The sequence below is a fragment of the Bufo gargarizans genome, chromosome 4 (genome assembly GCF_014858855.1).
Source record: "Bufo gargarizans isolate SCDJY-AF-19 chromosome 4, ASM1485885v1, whole genome shotgun sequence".
Taxonomy (NCBI): domain Eukaryota; kingdom Metazoa; phylum Chordata; class Amphibia; order Anura; family Bufonidae; genus Bufo; species Bufo gargarizans.
Window position 1 is genome coordinate 358,373,599 of NC_058083.1, and position 25,063 is coordinate 358,398,661.

Here is a 25,063-nt window from a genome sequence, read left to right on the forward strand (position 1 = left end):
CAAAAAGGAATGACTGCAGGCTAGGTCACTATCAGAGCTGTACTGCAGTCAGGGGCCCAGTGCTGTGAATATTAACCAGTACAGGACCGCCACACGCAGGATTGCATCTTTGCGGCGGCCCTGTTATTCCTCCTGGACGCGCCAGGGCGTCATCTCGCGAAGCCTTCCAGGGGGGTAATCAATGACAGGGGGGTGATCAGGGAGTCTATATGGGGTGATCAGGGGGTTAATAAATGATGGGGGGGGGGGGTGTAGTGTAGTGGTGTTTGGTGCTACTTTACAGAGCTGCCTGTGTCCTCTGGTGGTCGATCCAAGCAAAAGGGACCACCAGAGGACCAGGTAGCAGGGGTTAAAAAAATCGCATCTACAGCCTGCCAGCGAACGATCGCCGCTGGCAGGCTGTAGATCAGCTAGTTTACCTACACTTCCTGTGAACACGCGTGGCTGTTTGTACGCGTTCACAGGAAGTGTAGGTAAACTAGCTGATCTACAGCCTGCCAGCGGCGATCGTTCGCTGGCAGGCTGTAGATGCGATTTTTTTAACCCCTAAAAGGTATATTAGACGCTGTTTTGATAACAGCGTCTAATATACCTGCTACCTGGTCCTCTGGTAGTCTCTTTTGCTTGGATCGACCACCAGAGGACACAGGCAGCTCTGTAAAGTAGCACCAAACACCACTACACTACACCCCCCCTGTCACTTATCAACCCCTTATTAACCCCCTGATCACCCCATATAGACTCCCTGATCACCCCCCTGTCATTGATTACCCCCGTGGAAGGCTTCATTCAGATGTCCGCATGTGTTTTGCGGATCCGCTGTGTCCGTGTTTTGCGGATCCACGTATCCGCGGATCCTCAAAACAAATACGGACGTCTGAATGGAGCCTTAGAGTGGGGTGATCACCCCATATAGATTCCCTGATCACCCCCCTGTAAGGCTCCATTCAGAGGTCCGTATGCGTTTTGCGGATCCATTGATCGGATCCGCAAAACACACGGACGTCTAAATGGAGCCTTACAGGGGGGTGATCACCCCATATAGACTCCCTGATCACCCCCCTGTCATTGATCACCCCCCTGTAAGGCTCGATTCAGACGTCCGTATGTGTTTTACGGATCCATGGATCGGATCCACAAAAAACATACGGATGTCTGAATGGAGCCTTACAGGGGGGTGATCAATGACAGGGGGATGATCACCCCATATAGACTCCCTGATCACCCCCCTGTCATTGATCACCCCCCGTAAAACTCCATTCAGAAGTCCGTATGTGTTTTTCGGATCCACGCATCCATGGATCCGTGGATCCGCAAAACACATATGGACCTCTGAATGGAGCCTTACAGGGGGGTTATCAATGACAGGGTGGTGATCAGGGAGTCTATATGGGGTGATCACCCCCCTGTAAGGCTCCTTTCAGATGTCCATATGTGTTTTGCGGATCCGTGGATCCGCAAAACACGGACACCGCGGATCCGCAAAACACATACGGATGTCTGAATGGAACCTTACAGGGGGGTGAGCAATGACAGGGTGGTGATCACCCCATATAGACTCCCTGATCACCACCCTATAGACTCCCTCCCTGTCATTGATCACCCCCCTGTAAGGCTCCTTTTAGACATTTTTTTGGCACAAGTTAGCGGAAATTGATTTTATTTTCGTTTTGTTTTTTCTTACAAAGTCTCATATTCCACTAACTTGTGACAAGAAATAAAACCTCACATGAACTCACCATACCCCTCACGGAATCCAAATGAGTAAAAATTTTTAGACATTTATATCCCAGACTTCTTCTAACGCTTTAGGGCCCATAAAATGCCAGGGCAGTATAAATACCCCACATGTGACCCCATTTCGGAAAGAAGACAAACCAAGGTATTCGCTGAGGGGCATATTAAGTCCATGAAAGATTGAACTTTTTGTCCCATGTTAGCGGAAAGGGAGACTTTGTGAGAAAAAAATAAAATAAAAAATTTCCGCTAACTTGTGCCAAAACAAAAATCTTCTATGAACTCACCATGCCCTCATTGAATACCTTGGGGTGTCTTCTTTCCAAAACGGGGTCACATATGGGGTATTTATACTGTCCTGGCATTTTAGGGGCCCTAAAGCGTGAGAACAAGTCTGGGATCCAAATGTCTAAAAATGCCCTCCTAAAAGGAATTTGGGCCCCTTTGCGCATCTAGGCTGCAATAAAGTGTCACACATGTGGTATCGCCGTACTCAGTAGAAGTTTGGCAATGTGTTTTGGGGTGTCTTTTTACATTTACCCATGCTGGGTGAGAGAAATATTTCTCTAAAAGACAACTTTTCCAATTTTTTTTATACAAAGTTGTCATTTGACAGAGATATTTATCTCACCCAGCATGGGCATGTGTAAAAAGACACCCCAAAACACATTGCCCGACTTCTCCTGAGTACGGTGATACCACATGTGTGACACTTTTTTGCAGTCTAGGTGGGCAAAGGGGCCCACATTCCAAAGAGCACCTTTAGGATTTCACAGGGCATTTTTTACACATTTTGATTTCAAACTATTTCTCACACATTAGGGCCCCTAAAATGCCAGTGCAGTATAACTACCCCACAAGTGACCCCATTTTGGAAAGAATACACCCCAAGGTATTTCGTGATGGGCACAGTGAGTTCATGGAAGTTTTTATTTTTTTGTGACAAAAAATAAAAAGTTCTATGAACTCACTATGGCCTTCAGCGAATACCTTAGGGTGTCTACTTTCCGAAATGGGGTCATTTGTGGGGTTTTTCTACTGTCTGGGCATTGTAGAACCTCAGGAAACATGACAGGTGCTCAGAAAGTCAGAGCTGCTTCAAAAAGCAGAAATTCGCATTTTTGTACCATAGTTTGTAAACGCTATTTTTTTTATCAAAGACATGTAGAACAATAAATTTAGAGAAAAATGTAAATATTAATGTCGTTTAAAAAAAAAATAATTACAACTGAAAGTGAAAAATTTAATTTTTTTGCAAAAATTTTGGTAAATTTCGATTAATAACAAAAAAAGTAAAAATGTCAGCAGCAATGAAATACCACCAAATAAAAGCTCTATTAGTGAGAAGAATAGGAGGTAAAATTATTTTGGGTGATAAGTTGCATGACCGAGCAATAAACGGTGAAAGTAGTGTAGTGCAGAATTGTAAAAAGTGGTCTGGTCATTAAGGGTGTTTAAGCTAGGGGAGCTGAGGTGGTTAATAAAGCCATTCTAATTATGATTATGTTTTGTGATATTTCATACTACGGTAATTATATTACAAAAACTGTAATGGTTTTTGCTACATTACTTTTATTTAAGTAACAATAGCTTTGCAGAATATTGTAACTTTTACCATAAAAAGAAAAGCTGGAAACAAAAGAACAGAGCAATGCTATAGATGAATGGAAAGTCTACTTGTAGAGAAGTTCAGGAGTTCAAATCCCACCTGTAAAATAATTGTTTTACTAAAATTTAGGGCGGAAAAATTTAATTTTTACTTACTAGCCTTTTTCCTTTATGCTATAAGTCCCATTGTTCTGCAAAATTTATGTTACTAAAAAAAAAAAAATATGGAGTAAAATCTATTAAAACTAATGCGTTTATGTAATATATTTAATATTAAATATTACAAAACAATATTTTGTATCCCTGTAATAATAATGAGTACAACATAGTCAACACGTTATTTATGGTGATCAGTAATCAGCTTAATTTAAAATGGCTCATTAAAATCTTAAAATCTTGTGTGTTGCAAAATGGCATGATGAAAAAAAAAAAAAAAGATTGTTATAGCTATGAATATGACGAGCGCCGGAGGGAGCCTACATGGTTAATTTGTATGGGGCCCTAAAATTCCTAATAGCAGCCCTGCCTGCAGGCAGCAGTGAAATACTGTGGAAGATCTTTGCAATTCCATAAATGAGGTCTCTTATTGGCTCCAAATTTTTGCTGCAGCTGGACAACAACCTCAAACATATTGAATGTCATTAAGAACCATGTTCAGTGTAAACAACAAGAAGTGACAATATGGCCCTCACAGACCCCTCACAACATCATCAAATCTGTCTGGGATTACATGAGAAGACTTTTTGATTTGAGCAATTTTACATCCAACGAAGATTTGTGGTTAGTTCTCCAATATGTTTGGAACAACCTCCCTGTGACTTTCTTCAAAAACTGTTGCCTATTGTGCCTAGAAGAATTAGTGCTGTTTTGAAGGTGAACGGTGGTCACACCAAATACTAATTAGATTTAGATTTCCCTTTTGTTCCTTCACTTTGCAGTTTGTTAATTGAGCAAATAAATCATCAACATCTCTATTTTTTAAAGCATTTTTACTATGCAGCATTTTTCCACACCTGCCTAAAACCTTTGTACAGTACTGTAGGCTTATGGGAAAGTCATCAGTACATCTTATTTATTGATTGAAATCTTTGCTCTTTCAATGATTAAGAGTCCAGTGGGTGGGCCCCTGCTCCCTCCATATGCATGCTCTGAATAATGTCAGTCACTTGGCTACAACATCCCACTGGACTCCTGTTCATGGAAGAGCAGGGATTTTTTTCAATATTTTACTAGATATACTAATTGATTGAATGTATATGTATTCATTTAGTAAAGTGTATGCAAATTGACTGTGAGCCGACTATTCTCTCTTTTCTGTAATATATATTAAAACATCAATAGGTAGTTGGTGGGCCGTTCTACAGTCCATAGACTGGTGAGCATCTTGGATGTATTGTGTAAAATATATATACAGTATATCAATTTGTTCAGCTCATCCTGCTCTGAAAAATTATGCTGATAGATTAAAAAGTATTTCCATGATGGCAGGTTTCCTTCAATGCATTTTGCATATTTTACTCCAGTGCACTTTTGATAAAGGAAACTGTCACCACTATATGTTGTGATCAATATTTCTTAGGCCTCATGCACACGACAGTATTTTTTCACGGTCCGCAAAAACGGGGTCCGTAGGTCCGTGATAACGTGACCGTTTTTTCGTCCGTGGGTCTTCCTTGATTTTTGGAGGATCCACGGACATGAAAAAAAAGTCGTTTTGGTGTCCGCCTGGCCGTGCGGAGCCAAACGGATCCGTCCTGAATTACCATGCAAGTCAATGGGGACGGATCCATTTGACGTTGACACAATATGGTGCCATTTCAAACGGATCCGTCCCCATTGACTTTCAATGTAAAGTCTGGAGTCCCTTTTATACCATCGGATCAGAGTTTTCTCTAATCCGATGGTATATTTTAACTTGAAGCGTCCCCATTTCCGACAGTATATTCTAACACAAAGACGTTCCCATGGTGATGGGGACACTTCTAGTTAGAATATACTACAAACTGTGTACAAGACTGCCCCCTGCTGCCTGGCAGCACCCGATCTCTTACAGGGGGCCGTGATCAGCACAATTAACTCCTCAGGTGCCGCACCTGAAGGGGTTAATTGTACTATCATATCCCCCTGTAAGAGATCAGGGCTGCCAGGCAGCAGGGGGCAGACCCCCCCCTTCCCCAGTTTGAATATCATTGGTGGCCAGTGCGGCCCCCCCTCCATCCCTCTATTGTAATAAATCGTTGGTGGCCAGTGTGCGGCCCCCCGGCCCCCCCTTCCTCCTTCTATTGTAATAAATCGTTGGTGGCACAGTGTGCGCCCCCCATCGGCCCCCCCTTCCTCCCTCTATTGTAATAAATCGTTGGTGGCACAGTGTGCGGCCCCCCCCTTCCTCCCTCTATTGTAATAAATTGTTGGTGGCACAGTGTGCGCCCCCCATCGGCCCCCCTCCCTCTATAGCATTAACAACATTGGTGGCCAGTGTGCGGCCTCCCATCTCCCCCCCTCCCGATCATTGGTGGCAGCGGAGTTCCGATCGGAGTCCCAGTTTAATCGCTGGGGCTCCGATCGGTAACCATGGCAACCAGGAAGCTACTGCAGCCCTGGTTGCCATGGTTACTTAGCAATAGTACAATAGTAGAAGATTCATACTTACCTGCTGGCTGCTGCGATGTTCGTGACCGGCCGGGAGCTCCACCTACTGGTCAGTGACAGTTCATTTAGCAATGCGCCGCACAGACCTGTCACTTACCAGCAGTTGGAGCTCCCGGCCGGACACAAACATTGCAGCAGCCACCAGGTAACTATGAATCTTCTACTATTGTACTATTGCTAAGTTACCATGGCAACCAGGGCTGCAGTAGCGTCCTGGTTGCCATGGTTACCGATCGGAGCCCCAGCGATTAAACTGGGACTCCGATCGGAACTCCGCTGCCACCAATGATGGGGGGGGGGGCCACCAATGTTGTTAATGCTATAGAGGGAGGGGGGGCCGATGGGGGGCGCACACTGTGCCACCTGCGATTTATTACAATAGAGGGAGGAAGGGGGGGCGCACACTGTGCCACCAACGATTTATTACAATAGAGGGAGGAGGGGGGGGGGGGGCGGGGGGCGCACACTGTGCCACCAACGATTTATTACAATAGAGGGAGGAGGGGGGGGGGGGCGGGGGGCGCACACTGTGCCACCAACGATTTATTACAATAGAGAGAGGAAGGGGGGGCCGCACACTGGCCACCAACCTATTATTACAATAGAGGGGGGGGGGCGCACTGGCCACCAATGATATTCAAACTGGGGAGGGGGGGTCTTCTCCCTGCTGCCTGGCAGCCCTGAGCTCTTACAGGGGGATATGATAGTACAATTAACCCCTTCAGGTGCCGCACCTGAAGGGGTTAATTGTAGGATCACGGTCCCCTGTAAGAGATCGGCTGCTGCCAGGCAGCAGGGGACAGTCATGTACACAGTTTGTAGTGAATTCTAACTAGAAGCGTCCCCATCACCATGGGAACGCCTCTGTGTTAGAATATACTGTCGGATCTGAGTTTTCACGAAGTGAAAACTTAGATCTGAAAAAGCTTTTATGCAGACGGATCTTTGGATCCGTCTGTATGAAAGTAACCTACGGACACGGATGCCAATCTTGTGTGCATCCGTGTTCTTTCACGGACCCATTGACTTGAATGGGTCCGTGAACCGTTGTCCGTCAAAAAAATAGGACAGGTCATATTTTCTTGACGGACAGGATACACGGATCACGGTCTCGGCTGCAAAATGGTGCATTTTCCGATTTTTCCACGGACCCATTGAAAGTCAATGGGTTCGCGGAAAAAAACGGAAAACGGCACAACGGCCACGGATGCACACAACGGTCGTGTGCATGAGGCCTTATGGTACCTTACATGCCAGATGCACACTGGTCAGAAGATTTGAATGGTCTTTGTTCTGTCTATCGGTGGCCTCAATGTGGACAAAATGGACGTTTTATTTTGTTAATCAGCCCCTGGGTACAATTAGGGTGGTTCTGTTGAACCTTGTTGCTCCCAAGGCTCAGCTCTTCACTGCTGGCCGTGCCCCCACCACTCTTTGATTGACAGGGTCAGACAGTGAAGATGTAGTCCTGAATTCTCGCAGCAGTGTGTTCGGTGCACAAGCTGTACAGGGATGGAGATCACCAAGCACTACATCCTGTTGATGTGTGCGCCAAACATGCTCCTTCGGGACTTCAGGGACAGGCGTTTGCAAGGTCAGACTGGGAACTTAAAGTGGCCCTGGAGAAATATGATAAGTGGCCCCGTTTGGAATGGTTGGGTCCAAATTGACCCAAGGCAGGTATATTAATACTATATTGTGACACATTATACCACCCCAAACAGAGCCACATATGACAGTCCATCACAAAATACTGCCAGCAGCACAAAACCTATCAGATGTCCTCCAGTGAGCACTTTACGTAGCAGCCAGGGGCATTCTGAAGGGCCCCAGACCCGTCATGTCCTAGCTACTTGCAACTGAATTTATTACCATGCCTGTCAGAATAACTATGCACTGGAATACAGGAGAACTACAGTGCATAGTACAAGTGTTCAATAGATTGCATGTTCAAGTACCCTAAGAGGACAAAAAAAAGTGTAAAAAATTTAAGTACAATAAAGTTTTAAAAATGCTACAAAAATATAAAAAAAATCAAAAAACTTTTAAAAAAATTATGAAAAGGTCCCATGTATCCCCAAATGGTATCAATAAAGTATATACCGCTGGTCCTGCAAAAAATGAGCCTTCACATCGCTCCATTGGCAGAAAAATAAAAAGGCTATAGGTGTCAGAATATGGAGACGCAGAGCAATCTTTTTTTTTTTTTTACTTTTTTTTAAATAGTAAAACATAAAAAAAAAAATACATTTGAAGCTCTGTGGTTGTACTGACTTGCAGAATACATTTAAAATGTCATTATTACTACACATTGAACACTAATATGAAATCAGAATTGTATTGTTTTGTTCAGCCACCCCAATTTTTTTTTTTTTAAGTTACACAATTCACCTGATGTACCGCTAAATGGTACCATTAAACATGCAACTTGCCCTGCATAAAACAAGCCCTCATAAGGCATGTCAGTGGAAAAGCAAAAAGGTTACGACTTTTAAAATGCAGAGATCAAAAAAATATAAAAGACAAATAAATAAAATCAGAGCCTTAAAGATGCACTCCCACAAAAATGTTTATTCTCTGGGCTGTTACAAAGGTACATCATGTAAATTGTAGTGAAGGTACTCTTCTTACTGGTGACTGTATTTGTGAGTTATCAGCTCCCTTCTGGTCCTCAGCTTTGTAATGTGATTGACACTCTGACTCTCCAACCGACTCAGCTCCTTTTGTGTGGACAGGAAGTCAGTTTCCCTATTCATTCCTATGAGATTGACATTGAGGCTCACATAGGAATGCATAGAGAAACTGACTTCCTGTCCACACATAAGATGCTGTGTAAGTTGGAGAGTCAGTGTGTCGGTCACATGACACAGCTGAGGATTAGAGGAAGTGGATAACTAACAAATACAGTACAGCCACAAGTAACCATTCTAATGGGCCAGACACTAAAAATATTTGTGGGAGTGATTTTTTGATAACTCTTCTCCTGACCGCCACGCAGGCCCCCCATCATGATATACTTTTTATGATAAGTATTTTGAATCTTTCATTCCTGTTGATGGATTACATGCACTTTATTGTTATCTACTAATTGATGTGGGGGTTTGTCCATATGCCTGTGGTGAGCCAGGATGGCATGTACTGATATATGGTTTACATGGCCTTGATTTGTTGTATACGACAATTTTTAATCATTTTGTGTTGTGTCTGTCTTTTCCAATAAATTTGTTATATTTTAGATGTGCGGCTCTCGTTTCGGTATTCTTTTTCTTCTTTTTTGCATTCTAATGGGCCAGACACTAAAAATATTTGTGGGAGTGATTTTTTGATAACTAGCTAGCCCATATCCTTAATAGGTTAGAGGGAATCTGTCTCCAGGAAATTCAGTGTTAAATCAGGAACAATGTTTTGTAGGGCTAGCTCTCTTGAATGTAAGATACGTTTCATAAGCAATCTGTTGCTTCATTCTGGAGAAAAAGTACTTTTAATCCAGATGCAAATGAGCAGTCAAGTCCACTGTGGGACAGGCCCAAGCCACACACTGCACTTTTGCTGCTCCTGCTTCCTCTCCCAGCTGCTCCCTCTCCTTCTTGATTGACAGGGAGAGGATCCTACATAGTCATCTCACCTGGCCATTTTAATCAGGAAAGGATAAGGGAGGGTGGAACTGCCAGGGGAAGTAGGAGGAGCAATGATGCATATATTTGATTGGGCCTACCTTTGGTCACTAAACTGCTCATTTGTATATAAAAGAGTCCTTTTTCCTCCAGAATGAAGCAATAGATTGCTAAGTGTAAGATATCAGTACATTCAACTGAGCTAGCTATACCAGTCATGGTCCCTAGTTTACAAGTTAATTTTCTGGTGACTCCCTTATAAGCCTTTATGTGCAATAGCTTGCCATGTGACATTCAAAACAGAGAATCTAACTATAAACTGAAACTTTCTCATCTCTCAGTAATGTAGAATGTCTTGTAGCAATTCTTATTGAAGAGATGGTACCATGATATCTACGTAACCCCTGTCCACTCTGCTATCTCTGGCAGTCCCATCCAGAATAAATAGAGTTGCATTATATGTTTGCATAGATCTCCTATTCTTCTGATCAGTGGGGACCCTTGTAGATGGTCCCCCACTAATCAGATGCTTACCTCCTAATTCTGTTGATAGAGGCTACTTTTTTTGTTGTAAATCCTAGCATGAGCTGTTTAAAAGTTAACATATGTTTTAAATTGAGCATTAATATTGAAGTTGTACTCTAAACCTCTTTACGCTGAGTATCGGATATATCCATTCCAAGCGGGCATTTAAAGCTTCTCAGTGAAGGATATATCTGCCACTGTTATCTTCTAGGTATTTCTTGATTTCGATAGTGGGACCATTTTGAGGCTAGCAACTACAGGCCTAACAATTCAGGCAGGAAAAATTGTGGGTGGGGTTGACAAAACTGGTGTTTCACATGTCAGTTTTGATCTACTTTGCACTAGATTGAGCCACCCCTAAGTTATTATTATATCAAACATTCTTATGCTGTCTTTTTATCCCACATTGTATTCTTCTCTGCTTCATTTTAGGGGAAAGAAATATTCTCCAAGCCTGCTCGTTTTCCTCAGTTTTATTACATGGACAGGTTTATTTTGCTGTCATCTGGAGCTGAGATTCAGTTAATGAGATATTATCTGGATGAAAGCAAGGATGAAATAAAGAGGTAATTGAATTTATAATTAAATAGGTATTCCCGTTATAATAAGCGCCATAAGACACAGTATGTGGAGGGAAAATAGCTGTGCATCCTATGAATTGAATATTAATTAATGCTTCTATAATTATTCATCATTAGTTAGTAGAACCAGGGAGCAGTAAATATAGTGCTCCTGGTGCTGGCTTTACTCTTTACTCTTTGCACTGAGCAGGACGTGCTGTGTGTAAGCACACACTATGACCTGACGCAATGCAATGTTAGGGCACAGTGCAGCTCACCAGGAAGAGCTTACTGACTCTCTGGCGTAGCAGCGCTGTCTGGAGCAGGAGAGGTAAGTTATTTTATTTATTTTATGTGTGATCTGAGGTCTGATGAAGAATGACAGTCTGATCTGAGGTCTAATGAAGATTGGGGGTCTTATCTGAGGTCTGATAAAGATTGGGGTTCTGATGAAGGTTGGGAGTCTGATCTGAGGTCTGTTGAAGTTTGGGGTCTGATCTTAAGTCTGATGAGAATTGGGGGTCTAATATGGGGGTCTGATGAAGATTGGAGGTGTAATCTGAGGTCTGATGAAATTTTTTATTTATTTATTTTCATCCTCTAAAACCTAGGTGTGTCATATGGTCAGATGCGTGTTATAGAGCAAAAAATACTAAATGCTCTAGATGAAAGATATTTACTTTAGTTCATTATAATCAGTTTTTGTTCATAGGTGTAGAAATTCGCTTGCATCAAGCACATCTATCAAGCTCTTTTGGAAAGGTAAACCTCTTCAAGACTCGGACACGGTGCTTCATTGTAGACTTCTGTTAAGCACTGCCTCCTCCTCCTGCCCAGTCTCTTCACTTTTTTTTTTTAGCCACAAAAGGGTGTAACAATAGAAAGGGGCAGGCCTGTCACCCGACCACTTCCTTCATGTAACAAACATAGAGGAAGTGATGATATACAGGAAGTGATGATACAGGAAGAAGAGAAACCAACATGATTTAAAATAACATAGCCAGCTAACAAAACAGTTGTATACAATAATCTCCCATTACCACTAGAGTGAACTTTATCCAGCCTTGCTCAGTGATCAATGCCCAATAAAGTTACTATGATCCTCATGCATGTTTATTTACAGATCAACGTCATTATCTCCAGCGGCTGATCATTCGCACTACAGACAACAAACGCACGTTCCTTTCATTATATTGTTCTCTTAACAAATGCATCCATGCCAAGCCAATAAATCTGCGTCTTGCATGGAGTCCCTAGCCGCCATCCATACATTCGCCAAGAAAACACTGCTCCGCTGAACACATCAGTCTTCCCCGGCCCACAGCCAAGCACATGGACCATTCGCCGACGGAGACCTCTGCGCCCGGCAGTTGTGTCTCCACATACACAGGAAGATATCCACTCCAATGGTTAACCCTGACACTGAGAGACATGATGACAATACACAATATATTAAAAACACATCCTAATAAAATTTCCACAAAATAGGAATGAATGGAGGGTGGCCGCGCATGCGTTTTGCACCCTCCTTCACTTTTCGTGCTCCGTTCTAAATTCTAAAGGTAGGTGGGACATTGGGGGCATATCCTAGTGATATGCCCCCAATGTCTGAGGTGAGGCAACCCCTCTAATCTGCCACTAGCATGGTCTTTGTTTAGAAGGACTGATTGATGCCTTCCTCCCTTCTGTTGTGTGTTTCTCTCCTGTGGAGAGAACAGCTTGTCCCGTGTAAGGAGCCTCACACAGTAGTTGATGGATTATCACACTGGTGAACCATCAGCTTGTATAGATGGAGAGTTTGGCTGTACACCTTTGCTTACATGCTGTGAGTGGTTTGCTTTCCTGTTCAGCTTCTCACTGTGTGTAAGCTCCAGGCTTTCTTTCTCTTCTTGAGCTGGACTCTCCCTCTGAAAACATAGGCTACGTGGGGATTTGAAAGCTGCAGGAGAGAGGACATGCCCCTGTGAGCTGTGAAAGAGAGACAGAAGCAGCAGAAAGGACACTCCTGCGCTGTGACAGGGAGAGAGCAACAGCAGAAAAGACACACCCTCTAAGCTGTAACAAGGCGAGAGATGTAGCTGAAAGTACATTACAGAGAGAGTGCTTAACCACTTCAGCCCCGCTAGCTGAAACCCCCTTCATGACCAGAGCACTTTTTACACTTCGGCACTACACTACTTTCACCGTTTATCGCTCGGTCATGCAACTTACCACCCAAATGAATTTTACCTCCTATTCTTCTCACTAATAGAGCTTTCATTTGGTGGTATTTTATTGCTGCTGACATTTTTACTTTTTTTGTTATTAATCAAAATGTAACGATTTTTTTGCAAAAAAATGAAATTTTTCACTTTCAGCTGTAAAATTTTGCAAAAAAAACGACATCCATATATAAATTTTTCGCCAAATTTATTGCTCTACATGTCTTTGATAAAAAAAAATGTTTGGGCAAAAAAAAAAAAAAATGGTTTGGGTAAAAGTTATAGCGTTTACACACTATGGTACAAAAATCTGAATTTCCGCTTTTTGAAACAGCTCTGATTTTCTGAGCACCGGTCATGATTCCTGAGGTTCTACAATGCCCAAACAGTAGAAAAACCCCACAAATGACCCCATTTCGGAAAGTAGACACCCTAAGGTATTCGCTGAGGGGCATAGTGAGTTCATAGAACTTTTTATTTTTTGTCACAAGTTAGCGGAACATGATGATGATTTTTATTTTTATTTTTTTCTTACAAAGTCTCATATTCCACTAACTTGCGAAAAAAAATAAAAAATTCTAGGAACTCACCATGCCCCTCACAGAATACCTTGGGGTGTCTTCTTTCCAAAATGGGGTCACTTGTGGGGTAGTTATACTGCCCTGGCAATTTAGGGGCCCAAATGTGTGAGAAGAACTTTGCAATCAAAATGTGTAAAAATTGACCGGTGAAATCCGAAAGGTGCACTTTGGAATATGTGCCCCTTTGCCCACCTTGGCAGCAAAAAAGTGTCACACATCTGGTATCGCCGTACTCAGGAGAAGTTGGGGAATGTGTTTTGGGGTGTCATTTTACATATACCCATGCTGGGTGAGAGAAATATCCTGGCAAAAGACAACTTTTCCAATTTTTTTATACAAAGTTGGCATTTGATCAAGATGTTTATCTCACCCAGCATGGGTATATGTAAAATGACACCCCAAAACACATTCCCCAACTTCTCCTGAATACGGCGATACCAGATGTGTGACACTTTTTTGATGCCAAGGTGGGCAAAGGGGCACATATTCCAAAGTGCACCTTTCAGATTTCACCGGTCATTTTTTACAGATTTTGATTGCAAAGTACTTCTCACACATATGGGCCCCTAAATTGCCAGGGCAGTATAACTACGCCACAAGTGACCCCATTTTGGAAAGAAGACACCCCAAGGTATTCCGTGAGGGGCACTGCGAGTTCCTAGAATTTTTTTTTTTTGTCACAAGTTAGCGGAAAATGATGATTTTTTTTTTCTCTTTTTTCCTTACAAAGTCTCAGATTCCACTAACTTGCGACAAAAAATAAAAAATTCTAGGAACTCGCCATGCCCCTCACGGAATACCTTGGGGTGTCTTCTTTCCAAAATGGGGTCACTTGTGGCGTAGTTATACTGCCCTGGCAATTTAGGGGCCCATATGTGTGAGAAGTACTTTGCAATCAAAATCTGTAAAAAATGACCGGTGAAATCTGAAAGGTGCACTTTGGAATATGTGCCCCTTTGCCCACCTTGGCATCAAAAAAGTGTCACACATCTGGTATCGCCGTATTCAGGAGAAGTTGGGGAATGTGTTTTGGGGTGTCATTTTACATATACCCATGCTGGGTGAGAGAAATATCCTGGCAAAAGACAACTTTTCCAATTTTTTTATACAAAGTTGGCATTTGATCAAGATGTTTATCTCACCCAGCATGGGTATATGTAAAATGACACCCCAAAACACATTCCCCAACTTCTCCTGAGTACGGCGATACCAGATGTGTGACACTTTTTTGCAGCCTAGATGCGCAAAGGTGCCCAAATTCCTTTTAGGGGGGCATTTTTAGACATTTGGATCCCAGACTTCTTCTCACGCTTAAGGGCCCCTAAAAAGCCAGGGCAGTATAAATACCCCACATGTGACCCCACTTTGGAAAGAAGACACCCCAAGGTATCCAATGAGGGGCCTGGCAAGTTCATAGAATTTATTTATTTTTCGCATAAGTTAGCGGATTTTTTTGTTTTTTCTCACAAAGTGTCACTTTCCGCTAACTTAGGACAAAAATTTAAATCTTTCATGGACTCAATATGCCCCTCAGCAAATACCTTGGGGTGTCTTCTTTCCAAAATGGGGTCAGTTGTGGGGTGTTTGTACTGCCCTGGCATTTGAGGGTCTCCGCAATCATTACATGTATGGCCAGCATTAGGAGTTTCTGCTATTCTCCTTATATTGAGCATACAGGTAATGAATTTTCTTTTTCCGTTCACCCTCTGGGCTGAAAGAAAAAAATGAACGGCACAGATTTCTTCATTCGCATCAATCAATGTGGATGAAAAAATCTCTGCCAAAAAAAAAAATGGAGGGGAAAGGCGTCTGCCAGGACATAGAAGCTCTGCCCTACATCCATACCCACTTAGCTCGTATGCCCTGGCAAACCAGATTTCTCCATTCACATCAATCGATGTGGATGAATAAATCATTGCCGGGATTTTATTTTTTTTTAAATATATATACAAAGTGTTTGCCAAAGCATAGGAACGCCGCCTCCTCCTCAGCTCGTATGCATCGGCAAACGTATCTGTTACTGCAGAGTAGAAATCTCGTCTTGCAGCGCCACATACACTGACTTGCGTGTAATCTGACAGCAGCGCAATGCTTCTGTCAGAATGCACATCAGTGCTGCAGCTAGTAGATCGGTTGGTCCACCTGGAAGGTAAAAAAAAAAAAAGAAAAAACCAGGCCACAACGCAATAATTTTATTAACTTTGGAACAGAATACATAAACTTTAACTTTTTGAACTAAACATTAACCTGTTTGCTTACTGTTTTTTTATTTTTTTATTTTTTTTTTTACCTTTATAGAACAAACCTCTCCTTCCCCATGGGTCAATGTGCAAAGCACAAATCGCCCAAAGATGTGGCGAAGTGCGTTATGCACTTTGTCCCATGTGAAAGGAGACGTTTGCAGCAGCTGTGAGTGAATGGGCCCTAATAGCCCTGTGTGCCTGTCCTGGTGAGATGATCCCTATGCTAATAGTGTACCTGTGAGTGGTACTTCCGGAAACACTCTCCAAAGCATAGGGCAGGGTGGTCAGGACAGTCAGGACAGAAATAGCGGGTGTCACGCCTTATTCCACTTCTGCTACAGACACAACATTTTTTTCGGGGTGGCGGTCGGTTTGAGGTACCAGGAACGACACTGGGGAAATGTCGCTCGTGTAGACGGCTAACTACACTGGTGGTTGGGGCCACGGAACCTCCTGGGTACAGGAGGTTCGCGATGATCTCTTCCTGAAATTTGAGGAAGGATCCAGTTCTCCCAGCCTTACTGTAGAGAACAAAACTATTGTACAGAGCCAATTGAATTAAATATACAGACACCTTCTTATACCAGCGTCTGGTTCTGCGGGACACTAAATACGGAGCCAACATCTGGTCATTGAAGTCCACCCCTCCCATGTGAAGGTTATAGTCGTGGACTGAGAGGGGCTTTTCAATGAAACGGGTTGCTCGCTCAATTTGGATTGTCATGTCTGCGTGAATGGAGGAGAGCATGTAAACGTCACGCTTGTCTCTCCATTTCACCGCGAGCAGTTCTTCATTACACAGTGCGGCCCTCTGCCCCCTTGCAAGACGGGTGGTAACGAGCCGTTGGGGGAAGCCCGCGCGAATGTAATGACCGGTGTCACGCACAGGGAGGAAAACAGGGAAAGCCCTGCCTAAGGGAGAGGGAAAGGTGGTGACCCCTAACTCACCTTGCAGCTGGCACCTGACTGCCCTGACGTCCCTAGACGGGTTCCTCACCCGTGCGGCGATCACGTGCCTAAACCCTGGCTTTCCCTGAAATGAGCCCTAGATGGTGAACGGGCCGGTGGGATCGCTAGTCCTCACCACTGCACTAAGAGGGAAACACCAGGGAGAGGACAGACAAACACAAACACCCAGGTGGACGACAACAACTGTCCACAAAGGTCCAACAGGCTTCCGGAGGGTAGCGTTCTGAATCAACAGTCAGAGAACGCAGCAACACAGCTCCAGTGGGTCAGGATAGATGTCCAGGCAGGAAGCTCTATCTCTGGCAACCAGAGAAGTGTGAGAGAGGAATATAAGGAGGTTTGGGAGTGCTGGACAAGGAACAGCTGAGGAGAAGGAGCTACGGATCCCTGAGTGAGCCAAAAGGGTTTGCAAAGCAAACCCAGAAAGCTACCATAAGGAAAACAGCCCTATCTTAAATAGAGCGTGCAGCCAACCGCTGCGACTTCCTGACCCCGGGTATAACGGAGTCAGGCGTGGTTCTCGATACCCTCGTGACAGCGACTAGTTCGCGCGGTACCACAGGCGCCAATCCGTTCTAGAAACAAATGCCTAAAGAGGGCCACACTTGTGTAAAAATTGTCCACATAAAGATGGTACCCCTTGCCGAATAAGGGTGACACCAAGTCCCAAACTGTCTTCCCACTGCTCCCCAGGTAGTCAGGGCAACCGACCGGCTCCAGGATCTGATCTTTTCCCTCATAGATCCGAAATTTGTGGGTATAGCCTGTGGCCCTTTCACAGAGCTTATACAATTTGACCCCATACCGGGCGCGCTTGCTTGGGATGTTTTGTTTGAAGCCAAGGCGCCCGGTAAAATGTATCAGGGACTCGTCTATGCAGATGTTTTGCTCAGGGGTATACAAATCTGCAAATTTCAGGTTGAAATGGTCTATGAGGGGCCGAATTTTGTGGAGCCGGTCAAAAGCAGGGTGGCCTCTGGGACGGGAGGTGCTGTTATCACTAAAGTGCAGGAAACGCAGGATGGTCTAAAATCGTGTCCTGGACATAGCAGCAGAGAACATGGGCATGTGATGAATTGGGTTTGTGGACCAATATGACCGCAATTCATGCTTTTTAGTAGACCCATGTTGAGGAGGAGGCCCAGAAAAGTTTTAATTTCGGAAACTTGGACTGGTTTCCACCGGAAAGACTGGGCATAAGAGCTTCCCGGGTTAGCGGTTATAAATTGTGTGGCATATTTGTTTGTTTCGGCCACAACTAAGTCTAAGAGCTCCGCAGTCAAGAACAGCTCAAAAAATCCCAGGGCCGAACCGATCTGAGCTGTCTCAACCCGAACTCCAGACTGGGCAGTGAAAGGGAAAACTACAGGTGCGGCTGAAGTTGGGGACTGCCAATCAGGGTTTGCCAGCACCTCTGGGATTCTAGGGGCTCTACGGGCACGTCTTTGCGGTGGCTGCGCGTGCCACCGTACCAGCTTCAACTGCCCTTCTGGTGCTCGCTACTTCACCAGGTTGTACGGCAGTGCTGGTACTAGGTCCAGGAAGGGCTGGGCTGCTGGTGTATGCCTCACCACGTAATCCGACAGCAGCAGCCCCACTCTGCTGCTCTTGAAGCGGATCCTGCGCAACCTGCGGTCTAGCGGGGCCGGGTACGCCTGGTGCTATCAGGGACCTCAGCCTCCTTGTCCGAACTTTGGGTCAGAGAGCCACTGCTTTCTACAGGTTCGTATTCTGACCCACTGGATTCATCAGATGAGGGTTCCCACTCCTCATCCGACTGGGTCAGAAGCCTGTAGGCCTCTTCAGAAGAATACCCCCTGTTAGACATTTGGGCAACTAAATTTAGGGGTATTCCCTGAGACTACCCAAGAAAAAAAAAGCAAGCCTGTCTTACAAAGGGGAGGCTAGCGAGGTACCGGAGGCCGCTGCGGTTGATAAAAAATATCAAAACTGATTTTTTTATCGCCGCAGTGCGTGTAAAGTGAATGTGCAGTGATCAAAAAAAAATAATTTTTTTGTCACTGCGGTGGGGCGGGCGTGGGCGAACGCATGTGTGGGCGACCGATCAGGCCTGATCGGGCAAACACTGCGTTTTGGGTGGAGGGCGAACTAAAGTGACACTAATACAATTATAGATCTGACCGTGGTCAGTTTTGATCACTTTCAGATACTATAAAAGTACAAATGCTGATTAGCGATACGCTAATCAGCGAATAACAGACTGCGGTGCGGTGGGCTGGGTGTTAACTGATCGCTAAACTACCTAACCAAGGGGCCTAAACTATACCTAAAACCTAACGGTCAATACCAGTGAAGAAAAAAAAAGTGACAGTTTGCACTGATCACTTTTTTCCTTTTCACTAGTGATTGACAGGGGCAAGAAGGGGTGATCAAAGGGTTAACCTCCTCACGACCGCCGTACGCAGGATTGCGTCTTCTCGGCGGTCGTGCTCTTCTGGGTGGACGCGCCGGTGCGTCCTCTCGCGAGATGCAAGATTTCCGGGTATGCCGGCCCGTGCATGCGCATCGCTGGCCGGTAAAATTCAAAGAAGAAGTTCGTCATCAACCTGCCGGCCACGATCATTGGCTGGCAGGTTGATGATTTTCAAAAAAAACAATCACAAGCCACATAACCCATCATATTAGTAAATATGATGGGGTTATATGGCTGCTGTGCTCCTCTGCTCCTTCTTTTGGTCGGTTGGTTCCAGCAGAGGAGCACACATCTCTGTGAGTACCCACTACACTACACTTAGCCCCCAGATCACCTCCCAGCACCCAATTAAAGAGGACCATTCATCGGTCCAAACATTGCAAGATAATTATTAGGCTACATAGTGCAGCGCCCAGAAATCTCACTGCACTCACTATTATCCCTGGGCGCCGCTCCGTTCGCCCGCTGTGCCCTCTGGTATCTTCACTGAATTAGTTAGACTAGGCGGAGTCTGCCCTTTTTCACCCTGGGCGTTCCTTCTCTCAGGCTGTAGCGCTGTCCAGTCGCAGCACAGAGCTCACAGCCTGGGAGAAAAAAATTACAATTCAGTGAAAATACCAGAGGACACAGCGGGCGAGCGCAGTGAGATCCCTGGGCACCACTCTATGTAGCCTGATAATTATCTTACAATGTTTGGACCAAGAAAAAGGTCCTCTTTAAGCAGAAAGAACACACCTAGGCTGCAAAAAAGTGTCACACGTGATGTATCGCCATACTCAGAAGAAGTAGGGCAATGTGTTTTGGGGTGTCATTTTACATATACCCATGCTGGGTGAGATAAATATCTCGGCAAAAGACAACTTTTCCCATTTTTTTAAATACAAAGTTGGCATTTGACCAAGATATTTATCTCACCCAGCATGGGTATATGTAAAATGACACCCCAAAACACATTCCCCAACTTCTCCTGAGTACGGCGATATCACATGTGTGACACTTTTTTGCAGCCTGGATGCCTTTTAGGAGGGCATTTTTAGACATTTGGATCCCAGACTTCTTCTCAAGCTTTAGGGCCCCTAAAAAGCCAGGGCAGTATAAATACCCTACATGTAACCCCATTTTGGAAAGAAGACACCCCAAGGTATTCAATGAGGGGCATGGCGAGTTCATAGAATATTTATTTTTTGGCAGAAGTTAGCGGAAATTGTTTTTTTTTTTCTCCCTTTCCCCTAACTTGAGTCAAAAATTTCAATCTTTCATGGACTCAATATGCCCCTCAGCGAATACCTTGGGGTGTCTTCTTTCCTCTTTCCAAAATGGGGTAATTTGTGGGGTGTTTGTACTGCCCTGGCATTTGAGGGTCTCCGCAATCATTACATGTATGGCCAGCATTAGGAGTTTCTGCTATTCTCTTTATTTTGAGCATACGGGTAATGATATTTTTATTTTTTCGTTCAGCCTCTGGGCTGAAAGAAAAAATGAACGGCACAGATTTCTTCATTCGCATCGATCAATGTGGATGAAAAAATCTCAGCCCCAAAAAAAAAGGAGGGGAAAGGCGTCTGCCAGGACATAGGAGCTCCGCCCAACATCCATACCCACTTAGCTCGTATGCCCTGGCAAACCCGATTTCTCTATTCACATCAATCGATGTGGATGAATAAATCATTGCCAGGATTTTTTATTTTTTTTTGAATATACAAAGTGTTTGCAAAAGCATATGAACACCGCCGCCTCCCCAGCTCATATGCCTCGGCAAACGTATCTTTTACTGCAGAGGAGAAATCTCGTCTTGCAGCGCCGCATACACCGACTTTTGTGTAATCTGACAGCAGCGCAATGCTTCTGTCAGAATGCACATCAGTGCTGCAGCTAGTCCACCTGGAAGGTAAAAAAACAAAACAAAAAAGAAAAAAACAGGCCGCAACGCAATAAATTTATTAACTTTATAATAACATTTGAACGGAACATATAAACTTTATTTAACTTTTTGAACAGAACGTTAACTTTTTTGCTTACTGGTGATTTCTTTTTCTTTTTTTTTACCTTTATAGGACAAACCTCTCCTTCCCCATGGGACAATGCAAAGCGCAAAGCGCCCAAAGATGTGGTGAAGTACATTATTCACTTTGTCCCAGGTGAAAGGAGAGGTTTGCAGCAGCTCTGTGTGAATGGGCACAAATAGCCCTGTGTGCCTGTCCTGTGAGATGTGATCCCTATGCTAAGTGTACCTGTGTGTGGTACTTCCGGAAACACTCCCCTAAGCATAGGGCAGGGTGGTCAGGGCAGTCAGGACAGAAATAGCGGGTGTCACACCTTATTCTACTCCTGCTACAGACACGACAACTTTTTCAGGGTGACGGTTGGGTTGAGGTACCAGCAACGACATTGGGTAACTGTCGCTCGTGTAGACGGCTCACTACACTGGTTGATGGGGCCACGGAACCTCCTGGATACAGGAGGTCCTCGATGATCTCTTCCTGAAATTTGAGGAAGGATCCTGTTCTCCCAGCCTTACTGTAGAGAACAAAACTATTATATGCAGCCAAATGAATTAAATATACAGACACCTTCTTATACCAGCGTCTGCTGCGTCGCGAAACTAAATACGGAGCCAACATCTGGTCATTGAAGTCCACCCCTCCCATGAGCGAATTATAGTCATGGACACAGAGGGGCTTTTCAATGACACTGGTTGCTCGTTCAATTTGTATTGTCGTGTCTGCGTGAATGGAGGAGAGCATGTAAACGTCACACTTGTCTCTCCATTTCACCGCGAGCAGTTCTTCATTACACAAGGCAGCCCTCTCCCCCCTTGCAAGATGGGTGGTAACGAGTCGTTGGGGGAAGCCCCTGCGACTAGTTTGCGCGGTGCTACAGCAGCCAATCTGTTCTAGGAACAAATGCCTGAAGAGGGGCACACTTGTGTAGAAATTGTCCACATAAAGATGGTACCCCTTGCCAAATAAGGGTGACACCAAGTCCCAGACTTCCCACCTCTTCCCAGATAGTCAGGGCAACCGACCGGCTCCAGGGTCTGATCTTTACCCTCTGTGACAGTCAGTTATTTAGCTCGCCCTTCCTGCGGTGAAAAGGTAGGGGGATTAGTCAGATTATTTCGCTGAAGGAGACCTCAGGAGACAGAAGTGCATTTCCAATGGCGTCCTGCCAGCTTTATTTCACAGGTTGCATTTAAAACACAAAACATTAACGGAACACCTAGCCTTATCCAGGCTCTAACTAAACAATAGGTCCCTTTCTAGGACGTGGATGAGCTATCCTCAGTCCACGCAAAATAAGCACGCTGTCTGTACAGCAACCTGTGATACTTGCAGTTTGCAGGCTCTGGACCTTCAGGGTCCCTCAGTGAGATGTGGCCTCTCTCACTCCCAGGGAGTTCTGAGCAAGTGTGTTGACAGCCCAGTTTTCTAGCAACTCCCCAGGTGCAGCTCATCAGGACCCAGGCTTAGGTTTTTCTTAACCCTTTCCTAAACAACTTTCTTCAGCATATGCTAAGAACCTGGGAGACACGTATATACCCTCAATTACTTCATCCTGTGAGACACCACACCTCATAGATACGAAATTTGTGGGCCTGTGGCCCTTTCACAGAGCTTATACAATTTGACCCCATACTGGGCGAGCTTGCTTGGGATGTATTGTTTGAAGCCAAGGCGCCCGGTAAAATGTATAAGGGACTTGTCTACGCAGATCTTTTGCTCAAGAGTATACAAATCTGCAAATTTGTTGTTGAAGTGGTCTATGAGGGGCCGGTCAAAGGCAGGGTGGCCTCTGGGTCGGGAGGTGGTGTTATCGCTAAAGTGCAGGAAATGCAGAATGGCCTCAAATCGTGCCCTGGACATGGCAGCAGAGAGCATGGGCATATGATGAATTGGGTTCGTGGACCAATATGACCGCAATTCATGCTTTTTGGTTAGACCCATGTTGAGGAGAAGGCCCAGAAAAATAAATTATTCGGAAACTTGGACGGGTTTCCACCGGAAAGGCTGGGCATAATAGCTTCCCGGGTTGGCGGCTATAAATTGAGTGGCATACCGATTTGTTTCTGCCACGACTATGTCCAAGAGCTCCGCAGTCAAGAACAGCTCAAAAAATACCAGGGCTGAACTGATCTGAGCTCTCTCAACCCGAACTCCAGACTGGGCGGTGAAAGGGGGAACTAATGGTGCGGCTGAAGTTGGGGACTGCCAGTCAGGGTTTGCCAGCACCTCAGGGACTCTAGGGGGTCTACGGGCCTGTCTGTGCGGTGGCTGCGACGGAGTAACTATTGCACTTGCCACCGTACCAGCTTCAACTGCCCTTCTGGTGCTCGCCACTTCACCATGTTGTACGGCAGTGCTGGTACTAGGTCCAGGGTGGGCTGCGCTGCTGGTGTATGCCTCAACACGTAATCCGACAGCGCCAGCCCCACTCTGCTGCCCTTGAAGCGGATCCTGCGCAACCTGTGGTCTAGCAACAGGGGGCCGGGTAGATTCGTCAGATGAGGGTTCCCATTCCTCATCCAACTGGGTCAGAATCCTGTAGGCCTCTTCAGAAGAATACCCCTTGTTTGACATTTGGACTACTAAATTTAGGGGGTATTCCCTGAGACTACCCAAGAAAAAAAAGCAAGCCTGTCTTACAAATGGGAGGCTAGCGAACTACCGGAGGATGCTGCGATTGATAAAAAAATATCAAAACTGATTTTTTTTATCGCCGCAGCGCTTGGAAAGTGATTGTGCAGTGATAAAAAAATAATAATAATTTTTGTCATAGCGGCGGGGCGGGCGTGGGTGAACGCACGTGTGGGCGACCGATCAGGCCTGATCGGGTAAACACTGCGTTTTGGGTGGAGGGCAAACTAAGGTGACACTAATACTATTATAGATCTGACTGTGATCAGTTTTGATTACTTACAGATACTATAAAAGCACAAATGCTGATTAACGATACGCTAATCAGCAAATCAGTGACTGCGGTGCGGTGGGCTGGGCGCTAAATGATTGCTAACTACCTAACCAAGGGGCCTAAACTATCCTAAAACCTAACAGTCAATACCAGTGGGAAAAAAAGGGACAGTTTGCACTGATCACTTTTTTCCCTTTCACTAGGTGATTGACAGGGGCGATCAAGGGGTTAATTGGGGTGATGGAGGGTGATCTGGGGGCTAAGTGAAGTGTTTGGTGTGCTCACTGTGAACTGTGCTCCTCTGCTGAAACCAACCGACGAAAAGAATCAGCAGACGAGCACAGCAGCCATTTAACACCTTATATTTATAAATATAAAGTGTTAAATTGCCTGTGATTCGTTTTTTTTTTTTTTTTAAATTAGATCATTGGCTGGCAGGCTGATGATGTAACCCCCCTCGAACTTTTGCCGGCCCGCGATGCGCATGCGCGCGCCGGCTGTGAGCGTCATCTCGCGAGATGATGCCTATATGCGTGACTCTGCCTGAGACTGGCGCCTCCGGACCGCGATCCTGCGTCCCGGAGGCGGTTAATAAAAGCAAACAAAAAAGAACAGTGTGTCACATAATAATTTGGAACCTCCACTCACAAGTGCAAGTCTAGTTTACAAACACATATGGGATGCTTTCCATATTTAGGAGAAAAAGGAAATCTGTCACCAGGATAATTGCTATTGAAGTAAAGCCATGGCCTAATAGCACTTAGTACCTGATTTCCAGATGTGCCTTTGTTCTAGAAATAGATGGGAAATCCAGTTTATTTGCTATGCAAATAAGCCCGTAAGGTGCCCAGAGTAGCGTCACTCTTGCAGGAAGGAGCCCAGGCACGCCTCCTGCTAGTGCCCAATCCCGCCCTCATGCTGGGAGCAGTGAAAAGAGGGGCAGAGTTATGGCTTGAATGTGATGTAGGAGGGGTGGGTGGACACATTGTGGCAGGAGGTGTTTAAAAATTATACAAAGTGATTTTCAGCATTTT

At 44.8% G+C, this 25,063-nt stretch overlaps 1 protein-coding gene across 3 annotated transcripts in view; it reads left to right on the forward strand.

The window, feature by feature from the left end:
* WDR27 (WD repeat domain 27) overlaps positions 1-25,063 on the forward strand; it is a 679,631-nt gene that overhangs the window by 386,447 nt on the left and 268,121 nt on the right. For all 3 annotated transcript variants that reach the window (XM_044290035.1, XM_044290036.1, XM_044290037.1), the window contains one exon: positions 10,566-10,699. In XM_044290035.1, coding sequence (XP_044145970.1) covers positions 10,566-10,699 — 134 coding nt within the window. The remainder of the gene's footprint in view (positions 1-10,565; positions 10,700-25,063) is intronic.